The following is a 17622-nucleotide window of genomic DNA, read 5'->3' as shown; positions in this document are numbered from 1 at the left end:
ATCTTCAATATAGGCATTTTGGTGACTGTTCACTTTACTATTTAACTTTCAAAATTGAATAACTCATTAATATGATCTTTACTTGTTAAGGAAAACATCATCAGAAGAACTGGTAGTGTGCTGGGTAGGAGACAGAAGGAAGACAAAGGGAAAGGATGGAGGGAGAGAAGGAAGAAAGGAGAAGAAGGAGAATGGACAAACAGGAACAGAGAGAGGAGAGGGAAGAAGGAAGAGAGATGCATGAAATATGTGGATGCAAGAGGAATGGAAATAAAGAGATCGTTAGGTGGCATCATATTAACAGTCTATAAATGAAAGTATTTTGAGAAAATAAAAGCAAAGCACTACTCCACTAATATCCTTTGTTCCTAATCATTGATATAGATATGACCCTTATGTCTCAAAGGCCATACCAAAAGAATGCAGGGGCTATTAGTTCTTTTTTTTAAACCTTACCTTCCATCTTACAACCAATATTAAGCATCTTTTCTAAGACAGAAGAGTGGTAAGGGTGAGGCAATTGGAGTTAAGTGACTTGCCAGGGTCACACAAATAGGAAGTATGTTTGAGGCTAGTTTTGAACCCAGGACCTCCCATCTTTAGACCTGACTCACTATCCACTGAGCCATCTACCTGCCCTGGCCTATTAGTTCTTAAAAAAAATGAAAAACAACAATAAATGTTATGCCTTTCATCTGAGGAACAACCAGAACCTCCAGTGATGAGGAAGATCATTAACTAAGGTGCAGAAAAGCTTCTGCATTACTAGAGGAAGCATTCATACCTTACAATATCCTGGGCCACTTGAAGCATTATAAATACTAGTAATTAGTTTGCAATGATTTATTCTCTGTGCTTCACATTATCAATTACTTTCAGAACGACCATCACAAATGTTCCTTCTCAACAATGAAGGATATCATTATAATTCCTTTTTGGTGTAAACAAGGAAACACCAGGCAGGGATAAGGCAATGGTGGGTTTTAGAGCTGCTCTTGCATTTTTATGCCAGGTAATCCTAATAATTACAATGACAATAATAACACATGTTTATGATTTGCCTTGTCCAATCTGTATATTTGATTATAACAACTTTTTAAAGTCAGTTGTGCCATTATCCTCATTTTAAAGATGAAGATACTGATGACAAAAGTGACTTCTTTGAATTTTTTAAATTTTTCTTTAGAATATTTTTCCAATTTCCCCCTTCCCCTTCTCTCTGCTCCCTCCCTCCCAAAGCCAACAAGCTGTTCCACTGGGATATACATGCATCAGGCAAAAGTGACTTGTGAAAGATCCTCAGCTGGTGATGAAGACAGGAGTTGAATTTGGGTATTCCTCACTCCAACCAAATTCAGAGATCTCATCACTCACACATCTATCTGGCCTTGAACTACAATCATTTGTGTTTGGCATACTAGTCCAATGTGACAACAATCTGGAGGTTCAGTGTAAGGTGTGTAATGACACAATGACATTGAAAGCCACTGACCCAGCTCAGTGTGGTATGATATCTTTTCCTCTCAATATGTAGGTGATTACTGGAAGATGAGAATAGTAATATAAGGGACAATCACAGATTATTGGGAAAATCATTTCTTTCTATATCTGGGGACAAGCTAAAGGGACAAATGATCTTTATTTATAATGAGCTTGCATTTGTTATAAAACTGTTATAGGATAATGGAGGTGGGGGGGCACAGTCTTCCTCTGATGGTATGAGGAGCTAAAGCTGAGTGAGTGTGGAAATCCCTGGTTGTAGCACTGAGTTGTGGTGGTGAACACTAAGGACCCCACAGGAATATTTGTGAATAATACACCCAGCTTCAATATAACAGTGTCCCAGGTGATCAAGTGATCAAGGGAAGAGATTGTGGGTTGAATCACACAGCTCCTTTGACTACTTATCCTGGCTCCAAAAGGTGGATAAACGCTAGTTGACTGCGATTTAACTTTAATTTAAATAATCCCTCTTCCTTCAGATACCCAAGGATATGTTTGATGATCCTTAGGGTAAAAATGACATCCACCTAAGTAAGTTTCAAGATTTAATGATAACAGTCTTAGGGAAAGGGAAACAGGGAACTGAAGGAAAGAGGTATAAAGGGAATTCTTGGCTAAAGCTACAGATAATCTGGTGATATCAAATTGAAGGTAGTCAAGGTTTGAGATGAACAGTTGAAGAGGTTTGTCTCAGGTGCAACCCAGGCTGCTTTAACCTGAACCAGGTTGTTTGCTGGTATTGATGTTGCTTCTTCTTTGATGATTAATTAATTAGGATGTATAGCATAGATTCACACAGGATTGGAAACTAAGGTATTGATCAATATTAGCTGTTGGTATCCTAAACTGACTTTTACCCAACCAACCAAAATCTCCCACCAAAGCCCTTCTCCAAATTGAGACTCCTTTTGGTCCAAAATTCTGCTATTTATAGTCTTCCCAGCAACTGACTTTTGCCCTTGCTGGCTCACGGCAAGCTCAATTGATTCTAAGTTCCAAACTGCCAACTGTCAATCATTCTGCTTTTCATATTGCAATGCCAAATAACATTACACATTTCAACAGGAAAGAAAATGTACATGCCAAAACATACATTGCATAACATAAAAGTAATACATTTACAAATTTATGTGAGTGGTGGCAATAATAGTTTAATCCAAAGGCTATTGGAAAGGGAGGCACTAGCAATCAGATGGTTCTAAAATGGTGAAATCTCTGTAGCTTCATCTTAAATTTTGAAAAGGACTCTAGGAGGAGGAGACAAAGAGGAAATGTATTGCAAGAATGGGGGAAGACCAAGACAAGGTTCTTTTATTTACTAAGAAGGGTGGTATCTGAGGAACACTGGCTTTAGTTTCTATTCTTAAACTTGAAGGAACATTGTCTGTGTTTTGAATTCAAAGAAAATTGAGAGACTATTCATGATGGGCTTTTCCATAGACCATCACCAAAAGAGTAGCCCTTGTCTGAATCTTTTTACAAATCAGTGCCAAAATTCATATGACTGAACAACAATAACAAACTTTTACTTAATTACTTCTTTAAATACTATTCCATTGAAGGATTTAATGTAAGGTAGATTTTACAGGAAATGTTGGCATAGTAAATTAAACTCTAAATTAAAAGTAAAAGTAAATTCTAAATGTAAAAGTAAATTCAGCTGATCCATTTTGTATCCATTTTAATCCCAAATTGATTTCCCTTGGTGATCTTTATTTGGGTTAGGTTTTGTTATGGTTGAGGTTTTTTAGGAGGAGATAAGGGGAAAGATAGGACTTCTTATCACTTATCACTTATGCTAAGGAAATGCAATTATTAACTTAATCAAAAAGTTATTTGGAAAAAATAATCCACTTCTGAGGGACAGGGTTGGGGAATGGGGTAAGACTAGATTATCTATGCTTCTGATTTTCTATTAAACCAGATAATTAAGTTAGTGCCTACAAAATAAAAAAACAGTATTTAAAACATTTGAATGATTAACTTGACAAAAGGGGGATGGGAAAATACCTGACTTATAGACATGAGAGCTCTGAGAAATTTCTACCCAAATGTAATTCAAATATAATTCTGAAAATATTACTATTGTTCCAGGTACTACTTATTATACAGGATGTCTAGAAGTCTTTGATTTTACATTTTACAGTTTAAAACTGCCTCTAAAACTTTTAGAAAGTTTTGCGTAATAACATAAGAAAAAATATACTGACCCCAGTTGCAAAGAATTCAAAAATACTAGATATATTATAAAATATATTTACACAAATTCTATTGTTAAAGGAGAAAAAGGAGTCTACATTTGTAAAACCTAAATTAGATAATCTAAGAATTTGGCCAGCAGAAATAATCATGCAACAATAAACCTTAAAATAGTAAGATTATATGAATGGCTGTCCTTGGAAAATTTACATAATGTGATCATTGCAAACACTGCATCTTTGACATTTCCAGATACAGTAATCATCCTGATCTACAGACAGTAATCATTTTGACCTTTGTAGCAGTGAATCCTTATTAAGGATAGCAGCAGTGACAGGGAACCTTTCAACTAAAGTTTAAAAAATAAATCTAGCAAATAACAAAGTACTAAATTGTACTCTTGGTCTGTGAATGAGGTTTCTGAAAAGATCAAGGATAAAGATGGCTCAAATGAAGGCAAAGTAAATAGCAAAAAAGTTATAAAGTTCCTATAGCATATTTTTTCATTACAAAGAGCTAATATGATACACGTTTGACTACAAAGATAATTACTTTAATCATTCAAATACTCAATATTATTCTGGGAATAAGAATTTATTATTGTGCAGCATTTAATAGGGAAGGAAATTGGAAAAAATTAAGACTTCATTTAAGAGAGTTATTAATTTGAAATCAATCTAAATGGGGTCAAATATTACTTTATGGTTATGTAGTATAGAACAGTATTCCTAATTGAAGTAAACTTCTGAATAAACATAAAGCATGATCTTACTTGTCTCTAACAAGAAATTTAAAGTAATTAATATATAGTCTTTGTGAAGCAAAATACATGATGCAGTCAAAAATGTATCCATCAAATATGTGTAAAATACACATTTGGAAATCCTAAACACATGGAAAATATGTACGGAAAGATTCACAGAAAAATTTCAGAATGGTTTTTTCTAGCTATAAATTTAGATTCCTTCTAGCTATCTATATGTATAAAGAGAGTTTGTCTCAGGCACAGGACTGATTGCAAGTCCAGCTTTCTGAGTCATACTGGCTCTATGGCTCTGGGAAAGTCACATAACATATATACTAATTATATACATTTTATGTATTATATATATAGTTTTGTATATAAATAATAATATATATGAATTATATACAAAATATATTCAAGGTAATAAAGGTATTAGAAGGAGGTTCCAGCAGCTGGGTGGGGAGGAAGGGAAAGTGTTAAAAATCATATTGAAATGCTTGATATGCATTTCTAAAGTGAAGTTTCTTTACCAGGGTGTCCCCTTTAACAAAGTCTAGTCACAGGTCTAATTGTGGACTTTATGATAATCCTACATCCTTGCCCTCCTTACCCTTATATTCTGGCCTAGGGGCTATTAAAGTGACTACAGATTAAAACTGAGCTGCAAAGTAAGCATCAATCTAACTGTCCCTTTAAAGCACTAGTAATAAGGGGAAGAATAATCCAGATGGTTTTTATTCTAAAATATTACAGTATGTAAAGGAAGACAATCTTTTAATGCTTTGGGGAACAGAAAGTTAGACGTCTGACCGCTACTTCTCCATGAGTGTTCTAATTTCCTCTACCATGAATTTCTAGCTTATACAAATGCTGAAAACCTAGCAAAATCATATAAATATGCTCTTTATATATGACAGAAAGAATGTATATTATTATTCATTTTCAGCTTGGTTCTTCTATGTCTATAAAGGATTCCACAATCTTTGCTCCTTAAGAATCCCGTCCATCCTACTGATCTCTTTCTCATTTAAAATCACCATACTCTTCAACAACATTACTAGTATCTCTGAAGCAATTAATTCCAATGTGACTGAGATCTGTGACTTAAATCAGGCATAAACTGCAAAACTAGGTTAATTCTTCAATGACAAGTATTCTGATTTTCATGCAAATGACTGGACTGAGGAGGAATGAGAAAAGCAATATTCTCTGTAAAGAGAAGACTGAGGAAGGGTCATTATGGGTCACTGATATACAGCTACCCCAAATGAAATCCATGCCAAGTTCGTCTAGACAAAGCAGGAAATGCTCTGTGGAGAGCAGCAGATATTGCCAAGTTCACAGAAGAATCCCTTAACACTGTCTTCATCTATTTATGTTCTCAAATAGAAATATGTTCTCAACATCATGTCTGACCAGTTTTCTCCCCACCCCTCTTTGTTTTTATTTTGAGGGGAGAAAAAACGACTGAATTTTCTATTACTCCTCTAAGATACTGCCATAAAGTCAGTTTCCTACCAAATATGTTTAACTTTCAAAACAATAATAAATATCTCTAAGTTATGTAAAACATCCATGCTGAATTTGTGGGATCACACTACAATAAGTTGTAAATGATGTATGAAATGAGAAATTCTTGCACAGTGCACAGAGAATTAAAAACCAGTCCCTTTGCTATCTTAACTCTATTTTGTGCTATGTAATATACACAAGTGAATATTCATATTTCCACAGATCTGGGATGAATAAACAATCCCCAAATTTTCTAGCACATCATTTCATTAACAGTTTTCGTCAGGTAGTTACCTGAAATTAGAAAACATGTCGAAGTGAAGTCTCTATCTAAAACATCTTAAAATATTTGCTAAGTCTATACTGCTACCTAAAAAGAAAAATCTTGTGGGCTAAGAATGGAGAAAGAGGGAATTGAGTTAGATAAATCTAAAATCCTATGACATACTAACTGACAATAGTTTTTAAAGTATTAGAAGAATGTCTAGTGCAATAAAGGCCTGTAGGGTAAAGGAGCTAACCAATAACCATCACTTCTTATTTATTATATCAATGAGCACTGGAGATACAAAGAAAGAGGGATCATAATCCTTGCTCTCAAGGAGCTTTTGTAGATATCCCTTCCACTTCATATGGGTTAGGGGCACAGTGAGCAAGTGATCTGGAAAATTAGTGTAAAAAAATTTGTCACTCCTTTTGTACTAGAGAAGAAGTATAATTCTTTTTTCTTTTATGAGGTGTTTATCGTACCTTTTCATAAAAGCTGGGTTAAGTCATAGGCTATACAGTTTCTAAACGTTTTCTGTGTCATCAGCTGCCCTTTGAGTGTTATTCAAAGCTTCCACAAAACTCCCTCCAAATTCCCATCTAATTTCTTATGGTGTCCTGAGATACATCAAACCTGAGATAGAGAAAGTAGTCACGTAGAAAGGATACCTGTGTTTTACCAAGGGGATGTACCCCCAAAACGTTAATAGTTTAAAATTGCACTAAGAATGTTTCAATATCCTATATATGTATGTAATTCTTATATATCATAGACTTACAAGGTAATGAGGTAATGGGTAGGAGGCAGTTGAGAGAGGGAGAAAAATGTTAAGATCCTTATAAAATATCTATAGCAGCATTTACTTGGTAGTAAAAAACAGAAAACAAAAAATTGTCTTCTGGTTAGTGAATAGTTGGAAAAAAATTGGAATACAAATATGATAAAATATTATGACAAAAATACAGGGATAGTTACAGGAACTAATGCAAAGTAATGTGAGCATCTAAGTGGCACATTGGATAGAGGGCTAGGCCTGGAGTCAAGAAAACTCATCTTCCTGAGTTCAAATCTGGTCTCAGATACTTATTGGCTCCGTGACCCGGGGCAAGTCATTTAACCCTGTTGGCCTTAGTTTCTTCATCTATAAAATGAGCTAGAAATGAAATGGAAAACTACTACAGTATCATTGCCAAGAAAATCCCAAATGGGATTACAAAGAGTTGGACACAACTGAAAAATTACGGAATATAATATGCAAAGTAAGTAGAATCAAGAGACCAGGAAATTCTGTAACTACAATGATGTAAATGAAAACAATGCTGAAGGACAACTGAACTCTGATTATTGGTAATGACTTATCATAGTCCAGGAGAACAGATGATAAAATACACTTCTCTCTGCTGTGGAAAGAGAATTAGGGATGAAGATAATCTAAGACGTGGTTTTGTGCTGAGAGAGGGATGCATGAAAATAAAAGGTATTGATAAAGTTTAGGGTTTAAGAGTATGGGAAGCATCAATTTCTTGAGTGCCAGCCCTAGAGATCAGAATGAGCAATGTCTTCCTCACTGCTCTAGCCCAAATTAAACCAACTGTATCATTAAGGAAGCAGAAGCAGAAGATGGTTTATTCATGACAGAAATGCAATCTGAACAAAAATGAGAACAGGTTAATTTTTAAAATGGAATGACCTATAGAATTCATGATTGAATGAAAAGAATTTACTTATTATGTGCCAAAGGACCTATTGACTTCTGTCTACTCTAGGTGGAATATTCAAAGATCTCACAAGATTATAGATTAAGATTTGGAAGAGACTTCAGAATGCATCTTTAGTACAATCTCTTCATTTTATAAAATAGGAAACTGAGACCATAAAATGTAAAATGATTTCCTCAATACCACATTGAAAGTATCATAGGCAGGGTTTAAATCTTGAGGACGCAGGTTCAGAGAAAAAATGTCTTAGTATGGAACTTCAAAAGGAAAGTGATTTTAGGAAATGTAAATGTAATATGGAAATGAAGCATTTCAAGACAAAAGGAAAAAAGTTTAAATAAAAAAATGGAGAATAAGAGCTTCAGAAAACTCATGATTAGAAAGTGAACCTTAAGTTGTGTTTAATTCTTGATCTATTTTTCCAGAATGATGCCTAATTGCTCCTCTTTAAAATGAAACCAACACAAACAACATAACATCCATGAGCTACCTTACACTAAGCAATCAATGTGCATGCCACAGAAGAAAAGAATTCAGTTTAATAGACTATTTTCAGTTTCAGTGAATTTAAAACGATCACTCTATATATTCAAAGCTATACTGATGGTAAAAAGTTCTTGGACTGAACCTTTTTAAGGGCTTTCTTTTGATGAAATTTAAATAATATTCAGTGCACTCTCTGATAAACAATGAAATACACAAGCGAATTATTCCTCAGGCAAATTTATGACTTTAATTAATGAAGCTTTAGCACACAAAAGTAAAGATAGGTAATGAAACTTACAAAGGATGGCTTCAGCCAGTGAACCATGTTATTTTTACGTGGCCACATTAGTCAGCTTGAAGTTGTATTCAGCTGAAGATTAAATAAGGTGCATCACCACAACAGAGATAAGAATTAATATACCAATTTATTTCTATTCACCCTGAATTAAAGGCCAAACACATTCAAAATTTATAATGCCACACAATAGAAGCATTAACGACTTTAACTTGAAAATAGAATGGGAAGGAAAAAACTGTTTTTTAATACATACATACACACACATACTGAAGTGTGTGTGTGTTAAGCCACAACGCATGGAAACCAGAGGGTCCAACCTTAAAAAAGGGAATAAATAGCAGGAAACAGATTCAGTAATTTGTCAGTAGCCAAATCCTGGAGGAAATCCAGGAGATTATAATCTCAGAGTACTCAAATTATTATGCATACTCAAATGTGGGAAATGTGCTCAATGAACAAAGTGAACTCAATCTCAATTCAAAGAGATAAATTTGAAGTCAAGTATCCATGAGACGTGGTAAAATGTGACATGGCTGAAATGGAGGAATAGAATGACTGAATCTATTTTAAAGGAAGAGATGAGATAAATGGGGCACTGGAAGAGTACTGCACATAAAAAAGATTTCTCTTGTGGAAATTCATAAACCAAAGGAGGATAAGATTTAGGTGAGGACCAATGGAGCATGAAAGAAAAGTGGCATTTGGTTTAAATATCAACTAGAAGAAAGAAATGGATCAGGGATGCTAGAACCAGATCACAAAGCTATCATGAAGTTATGATTATACTAATGATGAGGAACTTTGATCCTGACTCATGTATTTTACTAGCCATGTAACCCTGGGCAGCTAAGTAAGGCAGTGCATAGAGCACCAGATCTGGAATCAGGAAGACCCAAGTTCAAATCCAGCCTCAGCCAGTTACTAGTTATGTGACCCTGAGAAAATCCATTTAACCATGATAGACTCAGTTTTCTCCTTTGTAAAATGAGCTGGAAAAAAGAAACGGTAATGCACATTAATGTCTTTACCAAGAAAACCTCAAATGGGGTCACAAGGGTCAAACGTGATTGAAAATAATGAACAACAACTTTAGGCAAGTCATTTAGGCTCTCAATGCCTCAGTTTCCCTATATATAAAATAAGGTAGTTGGATTTTAAAGACTCGAATATCTATTCAAGCACTAAATCTATGATCAATGTTTCCAAAATTACCTGGAGCTCTCTTCAGGCTAAAAGAAGAATAGATGCTAAATTCTGGTCTTCTCTTTAAGTCAAAAGGAAGAATAAGAAATGAACTAAATCTAACCAGTTAAGAAGAAATAGAAATGCTGAAATAGAAATGATAGAAACTGAGGGAAGAAGCACATTCCATCATAGCATTCCCAATGGATAAGAAGACAAAAATAGCAACTTGCATTTGTATAAGAATTTAAGGTTTATTGAAAAAGGAAAAAGGCAGACATAGATATATGCAAATTGTAATGACAGATTTCAAGTTTAGAGGAAATCAATAAGATTTTATCAAGCACTGATATGATTCTATGGCCTAAGATCCCATAAGAGAAGTCAGCCCAAGAAAGATAGGATGCTATCTGCACCCTCTATTAAGAAAGAAAATAACAAGACAGAAAGTTGTGAGGAAAAGTCTTTGTCAAATGTAAAATACTAAAAAACATGCGATCTATTATAACCTCTGCCCTATCATGACTCTGAAATCAAGATCAAAGGACCATAGATTTAAAGCTAGAAGGGATCTTAGAGGCCATCAAGTGCAACCCCCTAATTTTGATTTTGAAGAAACAGACTGAGAGTAGTTAACTTGCCTAAAGTTACATGGCTAGTATGTGAAGCAGGAATTAAATCCATGCCTTCTCCGTTCTAAGCCCAGCCCTTTACTGATTGTACCTTTACACAATTCTGTCATACAATATTTTGTTTGTTGTTCAGCAATTTTTCATCATCTCCTACTCTTCATGATTCCATTTGTGGTTTTCTTGGCAAAGATTTTGTTTTCCAACTCATTTTTTAGGTGAGAAAACTGAGGTAAACAGGGTTAAGTGACTTGCCCTGAATCACACAGCTATTAAGTGGATTTAAACTTAGAAGGTGAATCTTCCTGACTTCCTGGGGCTCTATTACAGTGCCATCAAAATATAGTATATAGACTATATAATACAAACATATAACATGCAGGAGGCACTTTATATTGTTTATGTGCATAATATCTGCAACATATTAAATATGTATGTATATGACTATGCACAATATATACACACATATATATATAGTAAGCTCCTTCAAGGGTTGGATTGCCTTTGACCCTTTTGTTGGGGTGGGGTATCCCTTTCACATAGTACAGTGCCTGACACATAGTAGACACTTAATAAATGTTTATTGATTAACTGATATATCTGTGTCACTATATCTGTACATGTATCCATATCCACACATATATTTATATATATATAACTATGTCTGGGACAAACATACAAAGAAGTCCTGCAGAAAAAAAGAGATGGTGATTCAGGGGTTCCTCCACTGGTTGATGAAATATAAAGAGGCTGATATGGCTCAAATGATAGACTCAACGTTGGACTAGATTCAGGGACCTAACTCCCTTGGGTCTCCATTTACAACTCTATTTCTTTTGACACACACACACACACAAATCAGTTTTAAAATGATCTACTTTAGTAAATTGTATTGCTAATTAAAATATTTCCCAGAGATGAATTTAAAAAAAATTTTCTAATCATCCTCAGGGTTCCTCCCCACCTAGCACAAAATCTATTTTTGCTGAGTTTATCTTATCAATATGGCTGTGCAATTGGACCTTCAGTCAACCTTGAGGTCAAGCTGCTTCATAATCAGCTGAGGAAGGTAGATTTTAAAAGAAGACCAAGAAAGATTTTTGATGACAGTAAGATATCACAAGAAGTATCTTAATCCTAAAATTGTAATAAATTGTAATAGGCATCCACCACAAGCTCCAAAGGTCCCAAGGTTGGAGATTAGCTTTAGGCAGTTTCAATACTCATTTCTGAGCATTATTAAGAGCTTAAGTGTAGGGTAGAAGTAAGAAACAGAGTATGTACCACAAAGTTCCCTCCAGTAATTCCACAGATGAACTCCATTACAACTGACCTGAAGTTTTAGTGTAGGGAAAAATGCATTATAATGGAGAATTCATGTTTTCCAGGTGGGAGGGATGATGGGGATAGAGGAAACAACAACAACAAATATTCTGATAGGTGATCAATTTAAAAATCAATCAGAAATATTATAAGAGCTCAAGGGAACTGGGGGATCATAGGGTCACCATTGATCGTTATCAATAATGACAAGAATTTATTAAGCATCTCTAATATACTAGGCATTATGTTAAACATGGGGAACACAAAAAAAGGCAAATACATCATCTTTGCCTTCAGATTTTGACAAGAGAGGAAACAAGCAATTATAAACATGTAAGATATATAGGCAGCAATGAGATGAAAGTCAGAGAGGGAAGGCACTGGAAAGGCAAGGGTTGGTGGGAAAGGCCATTTGAAGAAGGTAAGATTTAAAATTGAGTCTTGAAAACCAGAAATAACTGATGACATGGACATGGACAGCAAACATTTATATTTAAGATATACAAAACACTTTCCAAATATTACTTTTCTTCCCACGTGACCACAATATTTGGATGTAAGTACTTTTATTATACTTGTTTTATAGATGAAGAAACTGAAAGAGGTAGAGATTGTGACTTGAAAATTAAGTGTCTACTATGTGTCAGGCACTGTACTATGTGAAAGGGATACCCCACCCCAACAAAAGGGTCAAAGGCAATCCAACCCTTGAAGGAGCTTACTATATATATGTGTGTGTGTATATATTGTGCATAGTCATATACATACATAATTTAATATGTTGCAGATATTATGCACATAAACAATATAAAGTGCCTCCTGCATGTTATATGTTTGTATTATATAGTCTATATACTATATTTTGATATTTTAGTTGAGATTTTTTTTTTAAAGAAACTTTCTTGGCAAAAATCAATTTAGGGAGGAGTTAGAGAGTGGAGACAGGAAGAAGGTAGATAAATGTCATTTCTTAAAAGGATTCATTTGATGAGGCAGCTGGGTGGCTCAGTGGGCTGAGACGCAGGCCTAGAGACAGGAGGTTCTAGGTTCAAATCTGGCTTCAGACACTTTTCCTAGCTGTGTGATCCTGGGCAAGTCACTTAACCCCCATTGCCTAGCCCTTACCCCTCTTCTACCTTAGAACCAATACACAGTATTGATTCTAAGATGAAAGGTAAGGGTTTAAAAATTTTTTTAAATGATTCATATGTATGCAAATAGTTTTTAAATAGCAAAAAAACAAAAAACAAAAATCAGGTCAAGGATCAAATTTGTGATTTCATAAATATATGGAACTTCAAAATAAATTCCTTCTACCAATAAAATGTACACCATTTCTGGAACTTTTAGAGAATTGCCTATAGTTTAGCAAAACATTAAATGACATAGGCAGCTTGGTGATGTGATTCTTTCTCTAAAAGAAGAAATAAAACTTACCAGATTAGATGGCAAACCTAACTGGCTTATTGACTTTGGGATATATGAAAGGTAGATTGAACCTTTTGGTTTAGAAGATAATAGATTTAGAGTTGCAAAGGATCTCAGAGGATGATATCTAGAGTACTTTCCTGTTCTGTTGATTCAATGAATATGCTTCAGAAATCAATTTATTTCAAGTATATCATATTCATATTAAATAGAAGTACTTATCTTGGAGACTGACTAACAATAAAAACAGTAATGTTTTATAAAACCAAAAAAAACTTTGTTCATGGAAAATTAGACAACTTTTTATGATTGGTGCCTATTTTTGACAAAATAAGAAGAAAATATATTATTATTCCTGGAGATTAGCAAAGAAAGCAACTTAATAACAGGGAGTATTATTGCACATAAATTAAAATGAAAGGTGTCCAATGTGACTTTTATTATATATTACAAAATCAAAATCACTGAGGCACTCATTGTGAAGTACCAGTAAAAATAAAAATGATTAAGAAATTTATCTACACTCTCTCTCATTTCCTTACTTTCACTCTTTTTCCTTTTGTAAATAAACTACCATAAAAAGTCATCCTGACGTGAGCAATGTATTTTCGGCAATAACATTTTTATACATTTAGTCCAACCTTTTTATTTTAACCCCTACAGTTTCCAATTCCATCTTTTAGGGAGAGGGAAAATGCTCATGCCTTAATGTACTAGTGGGTTATTAAGCTGAAGAGGCTTCAAGGATAAGTTGGTATATGGATGTCTGTTCAAGATTAATTCTAGTTATATTCAAAGACATTTTGGACAATAAAGTTTATTAATAGGTATGAGTTTTATTTATTTAAGACATGGATTTTGCCTACTAAGGCAAGACTGGGGTTTCAGGAAGGTCATCAGACTCAGTGAAAGGAGACCCCATACCCAGGCAATCAAGAGTTCTTGAAGTATTGAATTAACCATGATGGTCAGCTTTCCATCACAGGCTAATTAATTGAGTTTTTCTTTTTTTAAATCTCCTTCCTTTCATTGTCTGACTACCCAGCTAGCAACTCACTAGGGTCCCCATGAATTGGTAGACAAGAAAAACAAAAGGAATTGAGTGTTCCCAATTTAACTGTGATAATAAGTCTGGCAAGATTTTCCTTTTGGGATACGATTAAAATTATTGGTTAAAAAGAGGTTTGGAATCTGTATATTATATCTATTGCCAACATTTATGAATAACTATTATGTTTATGTTTTTACACAGGGCATTGGGATAACAAAGATATCTTAAACAAAAATCTGGCTCTCCAGGAGTTTAAAATCTAATTAAGAGGAAAAACATTCAGAAATAATTATGAAACATAAGAGTGAGATAATTAATATTTACATAGTCTTTTCAAAATATAAGCTCAGGTAAAATGTTTGAAAACTATGTGGAAACTGATTAAGCCTTACCATTAGGAAACTGAATAATGTTATTTTAGATATGAATTCCTACCACTTCTATCCCTTCCATTTATGCCACTTCTAGATGAACTCTAAAAAGCTTAAGGTTTTATCCCCTATTGAAGATTTAAAACTTTCTGGGATGGTTAACAGCCTGGTGGAGTAAAAAGTAACACTTCTGGAATTTGGGGATGCAGGTTCAAATTCAACCTCTGGTGCTTCATGTATGATTTCTAGCTAGGCATAATCTCTTTGAGCCTCAGTTTATTCATTTGTCAAATGAGGGAATTGAGTAAAATAAATGTGATTATTGTTTCAGTTTTCAACTTATGATCCTAACTTATATTAGGTCACTTTCAAGCTATTATGAAGGGATTTATCAGATTATTACCAGAGAGTGGAGGGAAAAATATGAAGGTAGGCAAGGGGAGATATGGTAGAGACAAATAATATGAAGGCACTGACCATATGGGAATGTAAAAAGAAGCCAAGAAGATGAAGGATTAAAGTGAGAAGGATAGATCTCTCCACTAGAACTGGTCTGATACTGAGAATTGAAAAGAGATATAAACTATTTGGAGCATGAGGAAAAGACAAAAACTAGAGACTAAAACTAAAACAGGATGAAAAATTTAATCACCTCTGATTTAAGAAATTTTAACCAAACAACTATCAAATAAAAAGAGTTATTCATGCAATTGTTCTTCAGTTTATATCAAATTATGAGTAACAAATGTCATATTGACCTTATAGAATCTAAGCTCCTTGAGAGCAAAGAAATATTTCTTTTCCTGTTTTGTTTTATTTAATTTTGTATTCCATGCACCCAGCAGACACAAAATAAATGTTTGTTTGCTAAACTGAATTAGCCTAATTAAAAAGTTCTTCAAGAGATTACCCTAGGTGCTTGTTAAAGCAAGTATTTTGCATAATGGGAAGAAACTAAAGATTAATTTCATTTTTTTCCTATCCTTTACCTCACAGTTCATTACGAAATGACACAAAAGAGGTCATATTTCATATACACAACTGAATTCAGACTTTGTTCTTTTTAATGCCTTGTGAATTAAGTTTTCAAACACTTTCATATTTTAGCAGTTAATGTGTATGAGCAAAAATATGCTTTTTTTCTTTAGTAAAGGGCGATGCAAATTTTCTTTCACAGATTACAAGCGTTTAAAGGACCAACTGTTAAGCTACAGTTTAAATCACTTTTTCTTAATTTTGAATTCAATTTTTTAAGACTGTTGATTTTTTATAAAGGGAAAAAGGGCTTTTTGCCCAATAATGAAGGAATTTTTTTTTGTAGCTGCTAGAAATTAAGTGTTTTGGTCACAAGATAACAACAGCATTCCTACAAAAAGAATAGACTACACAGTGCAAGCAGGACTCAAAACACTTGCAATAGAGACTCTGAATTCCAAGAATATAAAAGATAAAGTTTTTTTAAGTACTAAGATTTAAAATACAGTTCATCTGAAAGCTCTATATTACAAGAAAAATGTTTCCAAGTATTTAACATTCAGTATAAAGAGATAGTAATCCATACAAGACAGAAATAACAAAGATTATTTAAAGTACAAATCTAGAACACATATACACACATAAACACACACTCCAATTCTTTCATAAAGAATAAGACACCAACAGGATTTTGAGATATTTGGTTCTCTAAAAATTAACTTACACAAAATCTTCACCAAAACATTGCTATCAATGCCATGTTTGACTTTGAGAGTCTGACAATAAAACGCATTTACCATTATACTATTAAAAATAAAAGTAAAATTGAAAAAAACAAAGTCTTATGAAGATGCCCCACAGGTTACCTGATTGGTCGGTTTTCTTTGCTATCAAAAAGTGAGAAGATGACTTCCAGCTCTTCACCTAGGTTGGAGCACATCAAACTCTTCATCTGCACGAATAGGTGGTGGCTGCTTGCCTGTACAGGGGTGTCTTTCTTCCTGTGTCGGTGCTCCATCTAAAAAACATCCACCCCCCAAAAAATCTGATCAGTACAGTCCCAGCAAATAAAGATGTTCCATCAGGTCAAAGGATAGGCACTGAATGTGAGGCTGCTACACTTTCCCAATATAACATAAAACATGTAATCATGAACAGCTAATCTACTTAGAAGTGAAATCCCAGTTTTTCTTCCAACATCCAACCTGGAGTGCAGTCTATTTAATGGAAAACCAAAAGATCTTATTTACATATCCAAGTTAGGAATACTACACCTCAGTAATATAAAGATCTTTAGCCACCACTTCCAATCAGATATTGCATGCAGTATCACTGAAAAGAGGTCAGAATTTGAAGTTGCAGAAACTGAGTTCAAATCCAGGCTATGATACTCACTACCTGTGGGATCTTAGGCAAATCTCATGTCCTTTCTGGATCTCAATTTCCTCATCTGTTAAATAAAAGGACTGGATTGAGATGACCTTGAAGATTCCTCCCAGCTCTTGCTGGGTTCTGGGATCTATTCTGTTCGATTTACTTCCACAAGAAAATGTCATCAGCTACATAACTTTTAGAAAAATAAAAGAAAAACAAAACAACAAAATCCTTCAACTCTCTATGATCATGTTGATGACTATCAGGTGATGAAGTAGATAGAGAGCTGGGATTAAAATCAGAAAGGCTCAACAAACCAAGTTTAAATCTGGCCTCAGACATACACTTAACTTTGTTATCCTGTGAAAGTTACTTAACCCTGTTTGTTTCAGTTTCTGTGAAAGAACTGGAGGAGAATATGGAAAATCATTCCAGTACCTTTGCCAAGAAAACCTCAAATGAAGTCATGAAGAGTTGGATGTTACTGAAAACAACAAAGAAAAGCATGGTACTTCCCTAAGAAAAATTAATGTGCTATTCCTAGAATTTACTTAGCACTT

General features: G+C 34.1%; 1 protein-coding gene across 1 annotated transcript in view; it reads right to left on the bottom strand.

Moving 5' to 3' along the window:
• DOCK4 (dedicator of cytokinesis 4) overlaps nt 1-17622 on the bottom strand; it is a 541177-nt gene that overhangs the window by 267793 nt on the left and 255762 nt on the right. Inside the window, exon 8 of the mRNA XM_044677327.1 lies at nt 16555-16706. Within this exon, the coding sequence (XP_044533262.1) occupies nt 16555-16706 (152 nt within the window). The remainder of the gene's footprint in view (nt 1-16554; nt 16707-17622) is intronic.

The sequence above is a fragment of the Gracilinanus agilis genome, chromosome 5, assembly GCF_016433145.1.
Source record: "Gracilinanus agilis isolate LMUSP501 chromosome 5, AgileGrace, whole genome shotgun sequence".
Lineage (NCBI taxonomy): Eukaryota > Metazoa > Chordata > Mammalia > Didelphimorphia > Didelphidae > Gracilinanus > Gracilinanus agilis.
The sequence above is the reverse complement of the archived record's forward strand: the minus strand, read 5'-3'. Positions and strand labels throughout refer to the sequence as shown.